At 48.4% G+C, this 19,923-nt stretch overlaps 1 protein-coding gene across 6 annotated transcripts in view; it reads right to left on the bottom strand.

The window, feature by feature from the left end:
• Positions 1–71: 71 nt before the first annotated feature.
• Positions 72–19,923, bottom strand: part of FAM219A (family with sequence similarity 219 member A) — a 64,468-nt gene continuing 44,616 nt past the window's right edge. The window contains exons 2-6 of one of the 6 annotated variants that reach the window (XM_007522847.3): positions 8,116–8,215; positions 5,543–5,645; positions 5,204–5,284; positions 3,944–3,998; positions 72–2,923 (exon numbers count right to left, since the gene is read on the bottom strand). In XM_007522847.3, the coding sequence (XP_007522909.2) occupies positions 2,765–2,923; positions 3,944–3,998; positions 5,204–5,284; positions 5,543–5,645; positions 8,116–8,215 (498 nt within the window). In that variant the 3' untranslated portion in view covers positions 72–2,764. The remainder of the gene's footprint in view (positions 2,924–3,943; positions 3,999–5,203; positions 5,285–5,542; positions 5,646–8,115; positions 8,216–19,923) is intronic. The other 5 variants (XM_007522848.3, XM_007522851.3, XM_007522852.3 and 2 more) reach the window with 5 other exon arrangements.

The following is a 19,923-nucleotide window of genomic DNA, read 5'->3' as shown; positions in this document are numbered from 1 at the left end:
GTGGAGTGATCATTCAGAGGACCAGCTCTCTCCCAGCCCCTGACGCACCCAGGTAGGGAACTGAGGCTGGCTTGTTTGATGCTTTTAATATCATTATTTGTGTTACACGATACACAACCAAGGACGATGGTCAATACTGCAATGGGAATGTTAAAAAAAAATATTATACACGGCTCATGTCTTCCACACACCTTTCTGGAAATAAATTAGTGAGCGCGGAGAAACCTGGCTGGGTGGCAGCCAGCGCTGGGGCGGGGGGGGGGGGGGGGGGGCGAGGGGGAGTGTTAAGGCAGTATCTACAAGGGGAAGGATGGCGGCAGGGGTGTGTGTGTGGGGGGCAAGCTAAGGCCTGATTCTTCCCCTCCAACCTCCCAGACAGGGGAGAGGGAGCCACACACTCTCCCTAGGCCCAGAAAGTGCTAGCTGCCCACCTCCCCCCTCTCTCCACAAATATTTACACTGCTTCACTTGAAGTCCTTGCCTGCCAGAACACTAGGTTTATCTGGCGGGGATGGGGCTTGTCCCTGGTTCCTCAGGGACAAAGAGGTTGAGGGGTGGGGCCAGAGTCACACAGCGGCAGCAAAGGTAGCTGTCTAAAGGAGCCCTGCTTGGAAGAGTGGAGCTTCCTGTGTTCTCAGAGGGTGAATCTTGGAGCCCACGGTGGTTTTACTGGAGAGCAGCTTGGCTCTGGAGCGCAGGGGTGGTGATGCAAAGCAGGTGGGAGAGACAGGCTCGCAATGGGCCTCATGGACCCCAATGTTACCTCCTCTGTCCTTGGCTCCCAGTGGGCTATCTACTCAGGCTCCCTGCACTCAAGGCAGTAGGGGTGGGTAGAGGACTTGAGGATGGAGAGCTGCACCCCAACACTCTGGAGTTGGCAGACCCTAGTGAGGCGCAGGGAGAGGGCTACACCTCTCTCAGGTCAGCGGCGTTGTTTCCTCTGTCGCTACCCTTCTCTTTCCAGCACCCACCTGACGGGACAGACATCCAGGGAGTGGGCTGTGGCTGTGTCCTCTGCAGGTGGGCAGCACAGGAGTGGTTTGCATGAGTGGATGGAGCAGCGCGTGTGGCGTGGGCCAATGTGGAGGCATGGGGGTGCACCCCCTGGGCCTGGGCATGGGTCTGTGGAGCGTGGTCCCAAGCAGCCTGAGCTCTCTGTGCTTCTGTTTTTCTTCACTTGTGGGCAGGTCTATATTGCTCAGCCTCAAGGGGGGTTTTGTTGCACCCTCTTTTAACTTTTACCCCTAACTTTTGTGGTACACCCCCCCACTCCAGCAGAAGCAGTGGTACACGCATCGTGACTCACAGACACCCCATGAAACTATTGATACATAGTCTATCAATAACGTGCTCACCATTGCCAAATATATCTGTACATACTCACACAGACAAAAGCCCCACTGCGACCTACCCCTCTCCTTTCCACACAGCTATTCACCCTAGGGAGACTCCCCCCCCCCCCCAGTTATACTCAGACATACAGAGGCCTCCCCTTACACCACCACAGAAATTCCTATGAAGATATTCCTTTAAGCTGGAAACAGCCTTAAAAATGGTGTCAGCTGCTGCTCTTTTTAAGGTTAAGGAGACTGGAGTCTGGAGAGCACAAGTGGCTCGTTAAAGATTCCAAGGAGAGGCCAGAGCTCGGATTAGAACCGAGGCTCTGGCTCACAGCCCAGGGCTCTCAGTCCATTGTGGGGTTGAGCTGCCTCTCAGTGTCAGCAGGCAACACAGCCACAACACAGATGTGCCCGCATTGTGGACACATCTCTGACAGCGACAGACATTGGGAGACACACCCAGGGCACACAGGTACTCGTACCCTGCCAGCCGCAGGTACAGTCTGCCCAACTCTGCCACGACATGCCTGTGGCCACTGTATTCTAAGCTCGTTTCCTTGAAGAGCCTTGCTGGGAGGCAGCCTGGGGAGCGTGGGCTAGAGTGAGGTGGGGTGGGGCACTCGAGGCCAGCTTTACCTCCAGCTTACAGCCTGGGACAAAGACTAAGGGACTGGAGGGGACTGCAGAGGGTGGCAGGGGGGCAGGTGCACTGGGGGCTGATGAGGACAGATGACAACACCCCCAAACTCAGACCAGTCTCTAAGGCCCACCTCACCTTCCCCATAAACCCAGAGCAAGGAAGAGGGTGAAAAAGACAAAGAGGACTGCTAATATCCACCCAGCTGGGGAACTTGGCCAGGCTTCCCATCTGGAGCTGAGGGGGAAAAATGCAAATGGGGGCATGGGCCGGCAGGGGGCGCGTCCCAGGTGCAGGGCTCGTTTCCCACCGTCCTGCTGCCTTTCTCCTTGCTTGTGGTCTCCCTTTCCTAGTCAGAGGGGTTGCGGGCAGGGTGGGGTGAGGGGAGGTTCATGGCTTTGCTGGCTGGGGTCGAGCCTCTGGCTAGACTCCTGTTGGCCTCCCTGCAGTCCAGTGCCCCCACTTCCCCACTGGTCGTGCAGTTTGGGGAAGGGGCTGGGGCCTGGTCACTGGGTGTCGGGCAAGGGCCCCCAAGTAACTGAACCAACAGCTCCCATCCTTCCTCAGCCCCTGGGGTGGAAAGAGACCCGGTTCTGGTTTCTCCGGCTCCATGAACACACAGAGGTACACGTCCTACCATAGGAGGAAGCAATGACTGTTACAAGGTTGGCGGCTGTAGGGGTGTGGGGCCGGGGGGCAGGCGGAGGAGCTGGGGAGGGGTCGGCCCCTGCCCTGGCCAACCTGGCCCACAGCGGCCCTGCCCCGATGCCCGCAGCGGCCCCACCCGCTACTGAATATGGCAGGCGGTGGAGGATGTGGCCTGGCAGCACATGCAGGTGGGGTTCACAGACTTGGGGGGGATGAGGTCCAGGTCCTCGTCGTCAGGGATCTCGTCTAACCGGTAGCCGTCCTTCAGCAGCTGGATGTTCAAATCTTGATTGATCTGCTGTAGACAAAGGGGCGGGGGTGAGGCTCAGAGCCAGGCAGGCATCCCATGGCCATTCTTGCGCTGTCCCATCTCATCCCATCCCAGGGCTCTCCAAGCTCCAGGCTTCTTTCCTGTCTGGCTTCCAGCCTCAGTTCTGGCCTGCCAGCCTTAGGGTCCATCCTTGGGAGGTCCTACCCTGCCATAGGGCGCCCCCCGCCTCCACACCTTTTCTGTTTTATACAGCTCAGCTCTAGTTTATGGTGGCACTGAGGCTTAAACCAGGGAACTTGGGGGCTTCAGATAAGAGAGTCTGTTACTATAACCTTTATACTATCTCTACTCCACCTCTTCTAAGGTTCTGCCTCTGTTGGGCCCTGCTCCTATTTCAGGCCCATTCCCATCAGTGGTCCTTGCATTTTATTTACAAAAATTTATTTATGAAAAAAAGAGGAAGAGGAGCAAGAAGCAGGGTACCACTCTGGCACATGCTGTATATGTGGGTGTGTGGTTGGGGGGTGCAGGGAGGGAATTCAACTCAGGGCCTCATGCCTGGGAGTCCACGGCTTTATTCACTACACCGCCTCCCAGATAATGTATTTCACTTTCCGTCGGCCCCAACCCTGGGCTCTGGGCTCTGAAGATGGATATCTAACTGCTTAGCCTTTTTTCAGACTCTTTTAAAAAATATCTCATTTATTTATTGGGTAGAGACAGAGAAATCAGTAGGGAAGAGGGAGATGGTGAGAGAGAAGAGAGACACTTGCAGCATTGCTCCAGCACTCATAAAGCTTCCTGTGCTGCAGGTGGGGACTGGGGATTTGAAGCCAGGTTCTTACACATTGTCACATGCACCCCTATCAGGTGCACCACTCACTGCCTGGCCCCCTTTTTCAGACTCTTCACCCCTCCCCCCTCCAAGCTTTGCCCATTGCTCCTCTCAGGATTTGCTTTGGCAGAAGGCTCCTAACTCCTTCTCTTAGGTGGAAATGGTCCTGACCCACTGGGGTGTGTCTAGGGTAGGAAGGGGTGGGGCCTCACCTCAGCAGAGGAGTAGCCAGAGGAGGAATATCTGGACATGTCAAAGTCATCATCACTGGCGGTGGAGGAGAGAAGACAGAGAGGAAGTGATTCTTAGAAATGACACAGACACCCTCCCAACATTTCATCTGCACTATTCCAGCCTTTAGGTCCATGATTGGTCAACAATATGTTTGGCTTTGTATGCTAACTCTCTTTTCAACCACCAGGTTCCAGATGCTAGCATGATGCCAACCAGACTTCCCTAGACAGACAACCCCACCAATGTGTCCTGGAGCTCCGCTTCCCCAGAGCCCTTCCCCACTAGGGGAAGAGAGAGACAGGCTGGGAGTATGGATCGACCAGTCAATGCCCATGTTCAGTGGGGAAGCAATTACAGAAACCAGACCTTCCACCTTCTGCATCCCACAATGACCCTGGGTCCATACTCCCAGAGGGTTAAAGAATAGGAAAGCTATTGGGGAGGGGATGGGGTACAGAGTTCTGGTGGTGGGAATTGTGTGGAGTTGTACCCCTCTTATCCTATGGTTTTGTTAATGTCTCTTTTTTAAAATAAAAATTAAAAAAAAGAAAGAAATGGCACAGACAGCTGCAGCTTCCTGTACCTGTCTTCCCCCAAACCGGGCAACAGCTCACTCTTCTACATAAACCACAATCCCGCTACTAGTCCTACTACTACTATTACCACCACCACCAAACCCTGCTGCTGTGCAGATGCAGTTTTAAGACCTGTTCCCTAGCCCCACCCTTCCGAATCAATTACCATCCTTAACCTCCCTAAATAGACCTTCTACTCTCTCTACTTTTCCCCTCACCCTCCTTTTTTCTAGGTTCAAATCACCCTGGCCTGTTAGGTTTTCCTAAAGCCCAGGTCTAGCCTGGTGTTTTTCCAGCAGTAGATGGGGTGAGAGGAGGGTGCCTATTGCATCCAACTGTCTAGAGACCACACTGAGAATCCATTCTGGGGGATGGTGTGTGTGTGTGTGTGTGTGTGTGTGTGTGTGTGTGTTGCAGCAGTTGTCCCAGAACAGTGGCCAACTGTACCAGTCTCCTTTTCCTCTCTCTGTCTGTTCTCCCCCACCTCGAAGTGAAAATTTTCCTGCCCAGGGGGGAGGGTGTTCACTCTTGGTAATTCTGCAGTTGTCTGAGAAACACACCTATTCTGACCATATGGCAGAGAAGTCTGGCCTGTACAGTCTACTTGTGTGTCCACATAGAATCTTGTGACCTCTCTGGCTGTCCCAATGTCCCCATACACACCTGTCCGTGTCAAGTGCTACCAGTGGCTTCTCGTCTGGGCTCTGGTCAAGCGAGGAGTAGCCTTTATTGGGGACGACAAGCCTGGGTGGAGAATTTTGGGGACTGGATTGGCAAGTGGAGCACACAAGCCTGGAAGGAACTGGGCTGGGCCACCCACCCCACCATGTCCTCCCCTCCTCCCCCCATGCCAGTCCTGTTGAAGCTCTCTCCTTTCAGAGAGGAACTGGGCCTGAAGAGCTGGGAGTCAGGGGAGGCTCACACGAGTAGAAATAGGCTACTTTATTTTATTTATTTTATAATGTGGTTGACAGGGTCCACATGGGGCAGGGGGCCCTCTACCTTGTCCGGGCCATCACATTGTTCTTCTTGGGTTGCTGGTTGACGGGGCTACCCATGCTGCCATTCTTCAGCGAGCCCTTCCGGGCTAGTTCCCGCTGCTTCTCTGCAAGGGAACATGGGAAGGAAGCTATGTCCTGCCTCTAGGGCCACCCTGCTTCACTGCTCCTAGGCTGGGTTTCCATTCTTGCTTCTCGAGAAGTTGAGGCAAGGTTCCCAGCTCCAGGCCCTGATACTCAGTGGAGGTGCAACCTGGCTAAGTGCAACCCAAGGGGGAGAGTTACGGAAGCAAAGGACAAGGTTGACTGTGTCTTCTAGGAGCTACTCTCCCATGTGGGACAGTTCATATATGCTTAAGACTAGAGAAAGGCTGGAGTGAGAGGTGGAACGGAAGCACAGAGGGTTCCCTGCAGATGACACACTGAGCCGGAGAGGGGAGGGCATTCAAGGGAGGGGCAACGAGTGCATTTAGCGGCGAGCATAGTCAGTGTGGATCTGGAAGGGATGGAGGGAGATCACGCTGGGAAGTAGGATACACATATTTCTTCAGCAAACCCCTGTGGTACCTCAGGTTTTGTGTTAAGGGGCTGAGGGTTTTTTTTTAATTACAAACTCAGAGTAGGAAGGCCTTGAATGCCAAAGGAGTTTGGGATTAATGTAGAAGGAAAAGGAGTCAGCAAAGGTTGTGGAGAGTGAGGAAGCGGTATGAGGTTTGCAGGGCGGGGATGGGAGGTTGGGAAACCTTCTGGTTTAACTTCTGACTCTTCTGCCAGTCTCTTGAGTTCTTCCAGGTTCCAGAGTCAGCCGTGTTTATAGGTCTCGCACCAGTGTATGTGGTACTATAGCCAATAGCCAGTAGCTGCCTGGGTCCTGGAAGGAGTGAGTCTGTCCTTTCCTGCTCATCTCCAGTAAGGCCCAATGTAGGAAAAGCAACTGTTAGTGGAGAGAAATGGGAGGGGAAAGTTCTCACAAAATCACCATTTACTCCAGAAAGGCAGCATGAGAAGGGTGTTTCCAGCAACTGTGAATGTTCCTTCTCCATCATGTCTCTGAGTCTTTCATCCCCCCCCCTTCTTTGTCCTTGTTCATCTGACTCCATTAAAAAAAAAAAAAAAAAAAGCCTTTCTAGCAGCTGTCATTACCACTCCAAGCCTCTAGGGGGTGCAATTTGCCTTAAAGTGCCTGGTGGTGGTTTTTCTTAGAGCGAAAGGCAAGGTTTAGAGTTTTCATGAGGAATTGTGATGGTAATGTTATAAGGAGTAAAATAGAAAAAAAAAGTTATTTGAAAAGCACTCTGAGTTGGCTGAAGTAGTGAAAAAAGTGTAATCAAAGAGCTGGCAAAACCAGCTCGACGATCACACCATGTGCACTACTATGCTACCATTTAGGAGACTGAACTCATTCTCTACACAGAGACCTTAGAAGGGGCTCTAAGACATTTGGCTGAAAAAAAAATAAAAAGTTTCAGAAAAGGTGTGTACAGCATGATACCACTTACGCTAAAATATAAGACAGGAAAACTAAAACTTTCTCTTTAATATTTATTTATTAGAGACAGAGAAATTGAGATGGGAGGGGGAGATAGAGAGACAGAGAGACACTGAGACATCTGCAGCCCTGCTTCACCACTCATAAAGCTTTACCCCTGGTGGGCGGGGACCAGGGTCTTGAACCTGGGTCCTTTGTGCACTGTAATGTGTGTGCACTAAACCAGATGCACCACCACCTGGCCCGAACTAAAACTTTCTCTAGGAAGTAAAATATGATGGCTTGGAGCAAAGAACTTGTATTTGTTAAAATATTTGTCTTTAGATTTCTCCCCAGCAGCAAAAAACAAACAAACAAAAACTCTTGTGATATAATCTCTCTTTCCAAAATCCAAGTTTTAGAAGTAGTCTGGTTTATACAGTAGCCTTGGGTGAGTGAGGCAGTGTTTGGTGTAGGATGAGGCGAGAAGCAGGAGCTATGGGAAAGGTCAGGGCCGGGTGAATTCAGAGGAGCAGGCCGCAGCATAAACTGACCTTGGAGTGGACGTGAGCGAAGCCTCACAGGAAAGGTGATTCCGAAAATGGAGGGAAATACTTGGATTTACTAAGAAACTAAGGGAATGTTCCCCCAGACAGGAGCCAACCAAGCCCTGAGAACTCCAGAGGGGCTGGGGAAGGGATGGGGAGAGGAACTCGGCTTCTGTGTTCTGGGTCGGCATCCAGACTTTCCTGTACATCCATCCACCTGCAAGGCTGGTGGATGTGCTTCCCCTGTGCCTGGCCCAGTATTTGATGGAACTTCCCACTATCTCCTTGGGGTCTCTTTTAGCCCTACAGTTATTTCCTAGAAGACTTGAAGCTGCCTTGGCCTTGGAGATGCCTCCTAGAAGATTTCAGGGCCCTATAGGGAACTATAACTTCCCTCCTGGCCTTGCAGGAGGGAAGGTGCCTGGCAGTGGTAATGCCTTGGTGGCTTGAATCCTGGAGTCTTTGAGCCCAAGTTGATTTATCTGTGGCACTTCATTGCAGACACAGCCTGGAGTACCTTGTCCACTTCCCACATCTCCCTCACCCCCCAGACACACTCACCCAGCTTTACTTGGAGCGGGGATGGTTTGTAATTCATGGCTACTGACTCACCCTCCCGGGCATCACAGTCCCCGTCTGAGATGGAGGTGGCGGCTGGGTCCTGGGGGAGGGGGGAGAATAAAGCAGAGAGACAGGGAGTTGTTAAGAAGCAAACACAAGGGAGTTGGGCGGTGGCGCAGTGGGTCAAGCGCACGTGGCGCGAAGCACAAGGACTGGCGTAAGGATCCCGGTTCGAGTCCCTGGCTCCCCACCTGCAGGGGAGTCGCTTCACAAGCGGTGAAGCAGGTCTGCAGGTGTCTATCTTTCTCTCCCCTGCTCTGTCTTCCCCTCCTCTCTCCATTTCTCTCTGTCCTATCCAACAAAGATGACATCAAAAATAACTACAACAATAAACCAACAAGGGCAACAAAAGGGAGTAAATAAATATTGAAAAAAAAGAAAGTATACATAAAAAAGAAGCAAACACAAGGGCTTCTCCTCCCTCCATCCCCCACCTCCCCATGAAGTTGGCCTTCTCACATATCCTCCAGGATTCTGGGAGTAGCAGGTGAAGAATTCAGGGAGGGAGGGGAAGACCCACCCACCAAGGGACAAAGACCTGGAGGAGGTGGAAGAGCCAAGGATTTTACACATTATGTGCCTATTTTCAAAGTTCCATGTGGCTTGGCCTCCTCTAGAACATCTACCAGAGTTCACTAAACCCACAGGACCACCTCAAAATTTCCCTACCAGTTCATCTGCTCCTCGGGCCCTTCCTGTGTACTTGTTTGGAAAGGTCTCTTTATTTTCTGAGTTTGAGTCTGGATTAAGTTAAGAGTCTGAGTGCTTCTTCTGCTGTTTGATCTAACCCTGAGCAGGCCCCCTCCCAGGATCCAGAAGACTGACTGGCCAAATCAGGCCACCAGACCTCAAGGCTGCAGCCACTGGACAAAAGAGCATTCTACGGAAGACTTTCCACTTCACAGGTAGAATGTCCTAAAGAGTGTCTCCTTGGAGAACCAGAGAGATTGGCTGGGTATGGAAGGTGAGAAGACAAATAACGCTAAATCAGCTGGTAGCTAGGTAGCCCAGCACTGGCCGGAATGAAAAACACGGGACCTGAAGCTAAAGATGACGAGGGAGGCCAGAAAGCATGTGTCCTGTGTATTGTCCGGGGTCTGTCCTCCTCACTGCCCTCCTCTCATTGGACTGGCAACTGTGTTGCCTACAGTCCTAACCTAGCATCACTCTTTCCTCCCAAACACCAACTCCTTGCCACAAGAAATAGGCGCTTGGGCCACCCTCCCTGCATCAGCCAGAAGATGCAGGAGTCATTTGTCATTTGCATACTCCCGGAGAGACCATGGGAGCTGCCATCCTAGTTGTCTGCCTAAGCTCACTGAGCAAGGAGCAGAAGGTCAAAGGATTACAGCAGGGGGTGCAGAGCACAGTGGAAGGCTGGTTGAACACTGTAGGATTGACCCCCAGTGTCAGGCCCAGGAGTCTGAGTGGCCGCTGGTGACCCAGCAAGGTGAGGACACAGAACTGTCAAGGTAGCTTCTATCCTCTTTAGAATGAGGCAGGGGTTTGAGAATTCACTTGGCATGGACTGGGTGGTGGCACAGCTGGTTAAGCATGTATATTACTATGCACAAGGACCCAGGATCAAGCCCCCAGTCCCTACCTGCAGTGAGAGGAAGCTTCACTAGTGATGAAACAGTGCTAGAGGTCAATCTCTCTCTTTATCTCCCCTCTCCTCCATTTCTCTCTGTCCTAGCAAATAAAAATAATAAATATTTTTTTAAAAGAACATTCACTTGTCAATAAGAGGAAAGAAAAGAATCTAGGGTGGGACCAGGTGGTGGCGCAACTGGTTGAGCGCACATGTTATAATGTGCAAGGACCCAGGTTCAAGCCCCAGTCCCCACTGCAGGGGGAAAGCTTCACAAGTGGTGAAGCAGTGCTGCAGGTGTCTCTCTGTCTCTCACCTTCTCTATCTCTCCCTTCCCTCTCGATTTCTGACTGTCTCTATTCAATTAATAAATAAAGATAATTAAAAAAAAATTTAAAAAAAAGAATCTAGGATGTTTGGGAGGAAAATCAAGGCCTTCTAGAGCATGTGACTCTCCTGTGTTGTGTTGCCACAGTTATCTGTGAGTTCCTGGGGGCAGAACCTGGGTCTCCCTCCACTCCTGCTCTCACCCCCACACCACAGCTGTGGTGAGGAAGAAGGACGAGGGAGCAGGAGGCTCTGCTCAGGAAAGGTCAGCGCTGCAGCGTCTGCATTTCGCACAGCTTCCCACACCACCAGCCTCCCTAGTCCTTCATCTCCTGCCTCCCAGGCTCTGCTCCTCTTTGAGCTCCTTATGGACAGCACCCACCTCCCACAGCCTTGAAGAAGCAGGACTCTAGTGGCTGTTTCGTGCCAAACTCAAGGGTGTTAACTGAAGAGGAGGCAAGTCCTGACAGTGGGGGCAGGAAGGAATCAACAAAGCCTTCTAAAGGAGGAGGGTGCTCCTCAAAGGGCCTGTCTCCTGCTTGAGCCTGTGGGGCCCGGCCAGGAAAGCACTGGCACATCCTGATTCCCCTGTCACATTTCTTTACTTTCTGGAGCATTCGCCACAGGTCACGTGTCACACACGACACGCATTTGGCAATGGTTTGCTCCCCAGGTTTTCAGGATAAGGTGCTCCTCTGCTTTTTTTTGCCCCTTTGATGGTTTCATCTCCTCCCTCAACCCTTTGTCTTCTCACAGGGCCCTGTGCTTCCATGAATGTTTTTACACAGTTACTTCTAAATCCACAGCCTTGCAGCCATGCATCTCCTCTGTGACACTGTCTCCCCACCCACTCCCCCAGTGTACTAAGGCTCACTATCCTCTCCCTACAGTGGACTTTAAAGATAGGGGCTCCCAGGCATTTAGCGCTGTCTTTTCTCTCCTAGCTGAGTTCATCAGGGCTTCCCTGGAGCTGGCAGGACTGGGCTGCGAGTTAACACTGGAGGGAGGGCAGCAAGAAGGGAAGGGCGGTCAGGGGGGATGTTTGGAAGTTGTTGAGCAACTCTGGTCACAGGGATCCACATGTGGTCTTTGAGATCATGTGGCATTTGATTCCTGAGTGAAACTGCCTCTCCCTTTGGGTCATGAGCTAGAGCGCAAAGCCCTAGGTTGAGAGGTCCTGTGCAAAGTCTGCCATTCAGCACCTCCCCTGTCACTTGAGTTCTGTCTTAGAAGCAAGAACAAAGATCTTTGGCACCATGCCTGCAAACTCAAGCCCTTATGGTGGCCTTCCTGCATGTCTTCCACAAGAAGTGCAGCCAAGCACCAGGGCCATCACATGGAAATGTAATCAGGGAGATTAAATATGAAATAGTCATGAATATAAGTATCAGAGAGGTATCCAGCCAGAAGGAAGTATCTGGCTCCAAGAAATCAGGGAGAATTTAAAATGCCCCCAAGGACATTTGACAAGAGTTAGCTAGATCTGGGAACTAGAGTGGGGATTAGCAAGATTATTAATAAACACTCAGCAGAGACAAACACTGAAATGCATCTCTAACAGCAACCCATGTTTCTGCAATCTTTCAAACAAATTCTCCACAGACTGCGGAGATGATTAATAACGTAGTCTCTCTGTTTCTGAGACAGGATATATAAGCTAATGGCTAATGTAAACCCAACATAACTAGAGGAAGACAAAGTGCAAGATTCTTTAGAGCTAGTTTGGTTCAGTGATTTTTTTCATTAAGCTGCTATGGGGAGGGCTGAGAATGAGAGAGAAAGAATGGAGGTGTGGAGTCTGGCTTCTCTCTAAGCAGAACTTCATTTTTATTTCATCTTTATCTGTTTGGAAAAAAAAAAGAGGTTCTGTTGCTTAAGAGAAAAAAGAAGGTTAAAATCCATTGGTTTGGGGGCTGGGCGATAGCGCAGTGGGTTAAGCTCACATGGTGCAAAGCACAAGGACCGGCGTAAGGATCCCGGTTCGGTGTAAGGACCCCCGCCCGTTCAGTGTAAGGATCCCGGTTCCAGACCCAAGCTCCCCACCTGCAGAGGAGTCACTGTACAAGCAGTAAAGCAGGTCTGCAGGTGTCTTTCTCTCCTCCTCTGTCTTGCCCTCCTCTCTCGATTTCTCTCTGTCCTACTCAACAACAACAGCTATAATAACTACAACAACGGCAACAAAATGGCCTCCAGGAACAGTGGATTCGTAGTGCAGGCACCGGGTTAAGGGCACATAGCACAAAGCGTAAAGACAGGCTCAAGGATCCCAGTTCAAGCTCCCAATTCCCCACCTGCCGGGGGTTGGGGGGTGAGGGGTGGGGTGGGGGGTGGTGCTTCACAAATGGTGAAGCAGGTCTGCAGGTGTCTTTCTCTCCCCCTCACTATCTTCCCCTCCTCTCTCAATTTCTCTCTGTCCTATTCTATAATAAAATAAAATAAATACATTGGTTTAATAAAACTTGGTCTTTAAAAAATATTTTATTGCTGGGGGAAATGAGTTGGTGATAGAACATGGGACTTTTAAACCCAAAGCCCCAGACACAGGTTTGGTCACCGTGTATGCCAGAGCTGGTTGGTGTTCTGGTCTTTTCCTTTCCTCTCTGTCATAAAAAGAAATAAATTAAAAGCCTGGGACTGGGGAGATACATAGTGGCTATAAAGAACATTCTTGGGAGCTGGGCAGTAGCGCAGCGGGTTAAGCGCAGGCGGCGCAAAGCGCAAGGACTGGCATAAGGATGCGCAAAGCGCAAGGACCGGCATAAGGATCCGGCTTACAGCCCCCGGCTCCCCACCTGCAGGGGTCACTTCACAGGCGGTGAAGCAGGTCTGCAGGTGTCTATTTTTCTCTCCCCTCTCTGTCTTCCCCTCTCTCCATTTCTCTCTGTCCTATCCAACAATGACATCAATAACAACAACAACAACAATAACTACAATAATAAAACAACAAGGGCAACAATAGGGAATAAAAAAAAATTCCTATGTCTGAGACTCCAGGGTCCCAGGCTCACTTCTCGGCACCACCATCAGTCAGAACTAAGCAATGCTCTGACAACATCACTTACACTTGCAGCCTGGGAGGTGGTACAGGTGGGTAAGATGTTGGATTCTCAAGTTTGATGTCCCAAGTTTGATCCCCAGCAGTGTTTATGTACCAGAATGATGCTCTGGATCTTCCTCCATCTCTCCTTTCTTATTTATAAATAAATAAATGCTAAAAATAAATGGTAAAAGGCCATACTTAGAAGCAACCCAGGTAGTTAATGACAGATGACTGGCTAAGAAAGTCATACACACACACACACACACACACACACACACACACACACACACACACACACGATGGAATACTACTATTCAGCTGTTAAAAATGATGAAATCATTTATTTTTCCTCCTTGAATGGAACTTAAAATAATCATGTTAAGTGAGATAAGGCAAAAAGAGAAGGATGAATAGCAGATGATCTCACTCATGGGTAGAACTCAAGAACAGAAAAGGAAAATGTAAAGTAAAATGTGGACTGGGTTTTGTGTACTGCACCAAAGCAAAGGTCTCTCTGAGGAAAGAGGGCAAGGAGGGATTTTGGGGATGGGGTAGGGATGGGGTCCTGGCGCATGATGGTGGAAGAGTGCCTAGGTTGGGGTGGGCGAGAGTGTTCTGCAGACACGTATCACAGGGAGATGAGAAACTGCACTCGTGTCAGCAGCTGCACTGTACACCATTAGCTCCCCCTCTAATAAAATAAGAAATTAACCTTTCAGAGGCTGGAGGTAACTTACCCTGCAAAGTGTACAGTTTACAGAGGTAAAGAGAAAAATCCATTTCTGCTTCTATAAAATGGAATCAACACTAAGACATGTGAAAATTCCCTGTGAAGATGTGTTACTCTCGATCATCACTTTGGATGCTACTTCCTACAGTTGCTACCTGTTTCTGTGCCGCCTATGGAGTACAGGTTTGGGGAGGTTCACACAAACATGGAGAGAGTGCAGGACTGGCTCACAGCTGCCATTCTGGCACCAAGAATATGGGAGCTGGCTTATGCAGCGAGGTTTCGGTGGCAAAGCTGCAGTCTCCACAGGGGAGAAGCAGTCTGACATGGGGCTGTTCTCCTTTTCTCTCTACTGTGCCACGTTTTCCCTCACTTATTGAACAATGGCAGGCCTGGGGCTCATAAAGAGAAATAAAAAATAGGCCAGTCTTTAAGAAGATCCCAGGAGTTACCAATAAAGGTAATAAAAAAACACAGAAAAGTCAAGGGAGAAGAATAATGGGGAAGAGGGGCAACTGCGTAGGGAGGGTCAGAGAAGACTTCACAGAGAAAGATACTTGAAAAGATCTCAAAACATGAGATCACAGGTAGCTTAGCAGGAAGGAGGAAGGGCACTGAGGGAACATGTACTAAATCTCAGAAACATGAAACCAGTGTAGTACATTCAGGGAGCTGTCATTTTGCTGTCACTGAAACCCAGAAGGTATGATGAAAAAGAGCAAGAAATAAAGTTGTGAGTTCAGAAGGGCTCAGATTATGGTAAAAGATGCACCTTGATCTTTTTCTTTCTTCAGAAGGTGACAAGGAGACAATGAAGCTTTAAGGGGAGTATCGTCAACATATCTGAGATGAGGAAGGACTCTTCGATAGCTGTGTAAGAAATAGATGGTGGAGGGATGAGACTGGAGGTAAGGATTATTAGGGAACAAGCACAACAGTAGTAGCCAGAGGTAATAGAGATCTGAACTCTGCTTCTTTTTTTTTTTTTAAAGATTTTATTTATTTATGATAAAGATAGGAAGAAAGAGAAAGAACCAGACATCACTCTGGCACATGTGCTGCCAGGCAGGGATCGAACTCAGGACTTCATGCTTGAGAGTCCAAAGCTTTATCACTGGGCCACCTCCCGAAACTGAACTCTGCTTCTTCAGAAGCAGAAAGAACCAGGATAGAAAGACGGACGTTGGGGGCCAGGTGGTGGCACACCTGGTTAACCACATACATTACAGTGCATAAGGACCCGGGTCCCCACCTGCAGGGAGGAAGCTTCACAAGTGGTGAAGCAGGGCTGCAGGTGTCTCTCTGTCTCTATCCCTCTCTATCTCTCCCTCCTCAATTTCTGTCTCTATCCAATAATAAATAAAAAATATCTATTTTTTTTAAAAAAAGGAGGATGTGAGGGCTGAGGAGACAGAATAATTATTATGCAAAAAGACTTGTATGTCTGAGGTTCTAAGGTCCCAGGTTCAAGTCCCAGGAGCACCATAGGCCAGAGCTGAGCAGTACACTGGTCTGTGTTTTACTCTCTGTATCTTTGTCTCTCATTAAGTTAAAATAAAAATTTGAAAAAGAAAGGATGTTAAAGAGTATAGAATTGGGGGAATTGGGCGGTAGCGCAGTGGGTTAATTGCATGTGGCGCAAAGACCAGTGTAAGGATCCCAGTTCGAGCCCCTGGCTCCTCACCTGCAGGGTAGTCGCTTCACAGGTGGTGAAGCAGATCTGCAGGTGTCTATCTTTCTCTCCCCCTCTCCATTCAAATGGAGTTTCAACGTAGAAGCAATAAAAAGTGTCAAATAACTAGGCGAGGTGAGAAGAGAGACAACACTTAGAAATAAGGAAGGCACAGGAGGTTTCAGCAAACACACTTTCAGTTGAAGGGTAGGAATAGGATTTGGGTTTTAAAAAGGGAATAAATAAATAAATATAAAAAAATATTTTTTAAAAAAAGAGTATAGAATTGGCAGATTATAGAGACTAAACATAGGTGGAAGAGTTCAGAAGACACTCCTATTTTTTTTTTTTTTGCCTCCAGGGTTATTGCTGGGTCTCAGTGCCTGCACTAGGAGTCCACTGCTCCTGCAGGCTATTTTCCCCCTTTTTCTGCCCTTGTTGTTTATCGTTATTATTATTGTTGTTGTTGGATAGGACAGAGAGAAATGGAGAGAGAAGGGGAAGACAGAGGGGGGAGAGAAAGACACCTGCAGACTTGCTTCACCGCCTGTGAAGTAACCCCCCTGCAGGTGGGGAGTCGGGAGCTCAAATCGGAATCCTTATGCCAGTCTGTGTGCTTTGCGCCATGTGCGCTTAACCCGCTGCGCTACTGCCTGGCCCCCAGCCATTCCTATTTCTGTGTGGAGTAACTGGGGAAGTTTTAAAAAGTTTTAAAAAGGCATTAAGAGGGACGAAGGAGATCAGGGAGTAGAAACAATGACCACAGGCTATTCTGTGAAGGAGCCAAGACTTTAAAGAGATGAAAATGGGGAACACTTAACCACTATCCTAAAGTGAGGAGGAAGCAAGTTAGAAAAGAGGGTTGAGGGGGCTGGGTGGTAGCACACCAGGTTAAGCACACATAGTGCCAAACGCCAGGACTGGCACACGGATCCCAGTTGGAGTCCCTGGCTCCCCACCTACGGGAGGGGGGGGTCACTTCACAAGAGGTGAAGCAGCTGTCTATCTTTCTATCCCACTCTCTGTCTTCTCCTCCTCTCTCAGTTTCTCTCTGTCCTATCTAACAATGATGTCATAAGAACAATGGAGAAAAGATGGCCACCAGGAGCAGGCACCTAGCTCCACAAATAACCCTGGAGGGAAAAATAAAAAAGATGTTTGATAGGGGCATGGTCTTTTAGGAGTCAAGAGGATGTGGAATCAGAACTTTGGGTAAGGAGAAGAGGCTTTTTTACTGAAATGCACAGAAGGTGAAGATGGAGATGGATGGGCATGTGCAGATAACATGGAAGCAGAAATGTGGGCAGAAAGTTAGGGTGGGGGTTGGGGAGATAGTATAATGGTTCTGCAAAACACTCTCATACCTGAGGCTCTGAAGTCCCAGGTTCAATCCTTAGTACCATCATAAGTCAGAGCCGAGCAGTGCTCTGGTCTCTGTCTTTCTGTCTCTCTCAAATAAAAGATAAAATAAAAAATATATTTTTTAAAGTTAGGGTGGTTCATTCCTAAAGATTTCAAGGTTGTGGGTGATTAATAATGGGCTAGGGTGAATGAGGGATACTTGGAGTTAGGCCAGGAATGGAAGATCAGACCTGCTGGACTCCCTGCTACAAATCGTCATCTTTCACTGGCCCTTGGTTTCTCTGCCAGATGAAAGGAACTCTCCATGGTGCTGAACAATTCTGAGTTTGTCTTGTGGATTGAACATGGATGATTCAGGGTAGGGACATGATTCAATTTAAGCTTTTTCGCAGGAAAGGTAACCTCTGTTCTTAACTTCAAACAGTAATTCTCAAGAACATGGAGATTGAAATGGATCTGGAATGCACTGCCCAAGTGCTTGTACTATAATCTAACTTTTCTTGGCTGAACATGCATGCATTCTTCTCTAGTTTTAGGTAGGGAGTTAGCTAAGGCAGCTCTGAGAAAAAACTGAATATTTCTAGAGTGTAGTCATATCTGCATTCTTTTCAGTTCCCCTGAGTGAAAACAGGAAGCAAGGAACAGGACCAGGAAGGAAAATAATGCTGATAAGGACACAGGGAAGCAGGAAGAGCTGTGGGACAAGTCACTCTAACACAGGTGATCAAAGACCCTCAGGTGATCAAATAAAGACCAGATCTGTATCTGCTGCAATTTGGCCAGAGGCCAGTCAGTTCAGAAGCTATCTGCATCTGTGGCTCTCTGTTCAGGGCTATGGCAGCCTTCAAAACATCTTTGGAGGAGGGTGGGCATAATCATCTTTATATATACTACAACTGAACACCTTTATGTTAAATGCCCATGGCTGGTACAAAACCTAAGACTATTTGGTAGCATCACAGGTATTGGTTAGGCCTCTCTACTTCCTTGAAGATGGTTGTTCATTCAGTCTCTAAGATACTCCTGTTTCTGGCTTCACACCTTAAAATGAGGATATGTTGATCAATGCTTTATTACTCGACAGTATGATCTGAAGTCCCAAGTTCATTGTTGGGCAGCAACCAAGTTTATCTCCCACATTCCTAGGTCATTGTGCATTGTGACATGTGTGCTCAACCAAGTGCACCACCACCTAGCCCTGAAAACATTCGTTCTTTACAGTACCATGCTGGTGAAGAGCATTCTGGGACAAAATAAAACTCACTGGAAAGAAGTAGAAAGATAGCGTTAGACTTGAGAGAAACTCAAGTTGGTACTATGAGAAGATGAGGATATTCCATCTCTAAGTAGTTCTTAGGATTGAATTCATTACTAAGAAGTACCACCAAGCGTAAGTATCTTAGGGCTAACTGCCACAGGGAGAACCAAAACAGAGAAGGATGTAGCTGACTTCAAGCCTCGTAATAACTGTCGGCAAATCTGATCAGTATTTCTACTACAAAGTAACATGCTAAATAAAAATCATCTTTAGTTTTGCCACCTTGAGATAAGCTCTGTTAGGGTCAGTGAAAACAGTTCACTTGGACAGTGCCACTGCTTTGTCATGTGAGCAACCCAGGTTTGTGCCCAGCCCCCATGGCACTGAAGGAAGCTTCAGTGCTATGGACTCTTCCTTATTTATTATTTTTTGTGTCTTTATTTATTTATTTATTTGATAGAGACAGTCAGAAATTGAGAGGTAAGAGGGTGATAGAGAGGGAGAATGACGGAGAGACACCTGCAGCACTTTCACCACTTGCAAAGCATTCTTCCTACAGGTAGGGATCAGGGGCTCAAGCCCCAGTCCTTGCACACTGTCACATGTGTGCTCAACTAGATGCACCACCACCCAGCCCCTGGTCTCTTTTTATTCTCTCTCTCTCTCTGCCTCCAAATACCATGATGCTTCTGTGTGGTGCCACTTCTGCTGGACCAGGCAAAGCCAATACAAGTGTCCTCCAGACTTGGGAAATGGGACTAAAGATGTAGTCTAGGGATCAGAGAAAGCCAAGGGTAGGGCACTAAGAATAAAACTGATGTTCAATTAAGTGGCCCGGAGGTGGTGGGACAGGTGGAACGCTAGGCTTGCAAGCAGAAAGAAGCAAATACAAGACAAGGTTTTTGCTGGGCTTCAGGCTCTGGCTCTAGAGTTTGTTCTACAATTCCAAGGCTCAACTATAGGGTTGTCATAAAAGTCATGGCGTATTTTTTAAAAAAAATATTTTATTTTATTTATTTATTCCCTTTTGTTGCCCTTGTTGTTTTATTGTTGTAGTTATTATTGTTGTCGTCGTTGTTGGATAGGACAGAGAGAAATGGAGAGAGGAGGGGAAGGCAGAGAGGAGGAGAGAAAGATAGACACCTGCAGACCTGCTTCACCGCCTGTCAAGTGACTCCCCTGCAGGTGGGGAACCAGGGTTCGAACCGGGATCCTTATGCCGGTCCTTGTGCTTTGCGCCACCTGCGCTTAACCCACTGCGCTACAGCCCAACTCCCGTCATGGCGTATTTTTCAGTGTTTTTCTATACAAAAATATGTTTTCCAACACCCCAATAAATGCCTGGCCTTAGACACCAGGAGAAGCTCTATTGTCCTTACAGACTAGTCTCCTTAGCTGCAACTAGCTTGAATTGGACTTTGTTACTGTAGTAAGAGACTAGAAAATAATAAATACATCTACAACAACATTTAAAGAAAAACACACGTTGTATTCTTTATTTTGAAAAATCAGTGTTAGAACATAGAACTCTTCATATTTTTACCACAGTTTTTGTAACATCAACTTAGTGGCTACATAATACCTTCCGAGAGAATTATAATAACCTCTAAACTAATTTATTTTGGGCATTCAGGTTTGCAACTTTTCACTATTACACATAATGCTATGCGGAAATATATACATGTATTATTTCCTAAGTAAAGTAGAATAAATAAACCAACGCAAACAGACTCTTAACATTATTGATACATACAGCCAAACTGATTTC

Source organism: Erinaceus europaeus, chromosome 10 (genome assembly GCF_950295315.1).
Source record: "Erinaceus europaeus chromosome 10, mEriEur2.1, whole genome shotgun sequence".
Classification (NCBI taxonomy): domain Eukaryota; kingdom Metazoa; phylum Chordata; class Mammalia; order Eulipotyphla; family Erinaceidae; genus Erinaceus; species Erinaceus europaeus.
The sequence above is the reverse complement of the archived record's forward strand: the minus strand, read 5'-3'. Positions and strand labels throughout refer to the sequence as shown.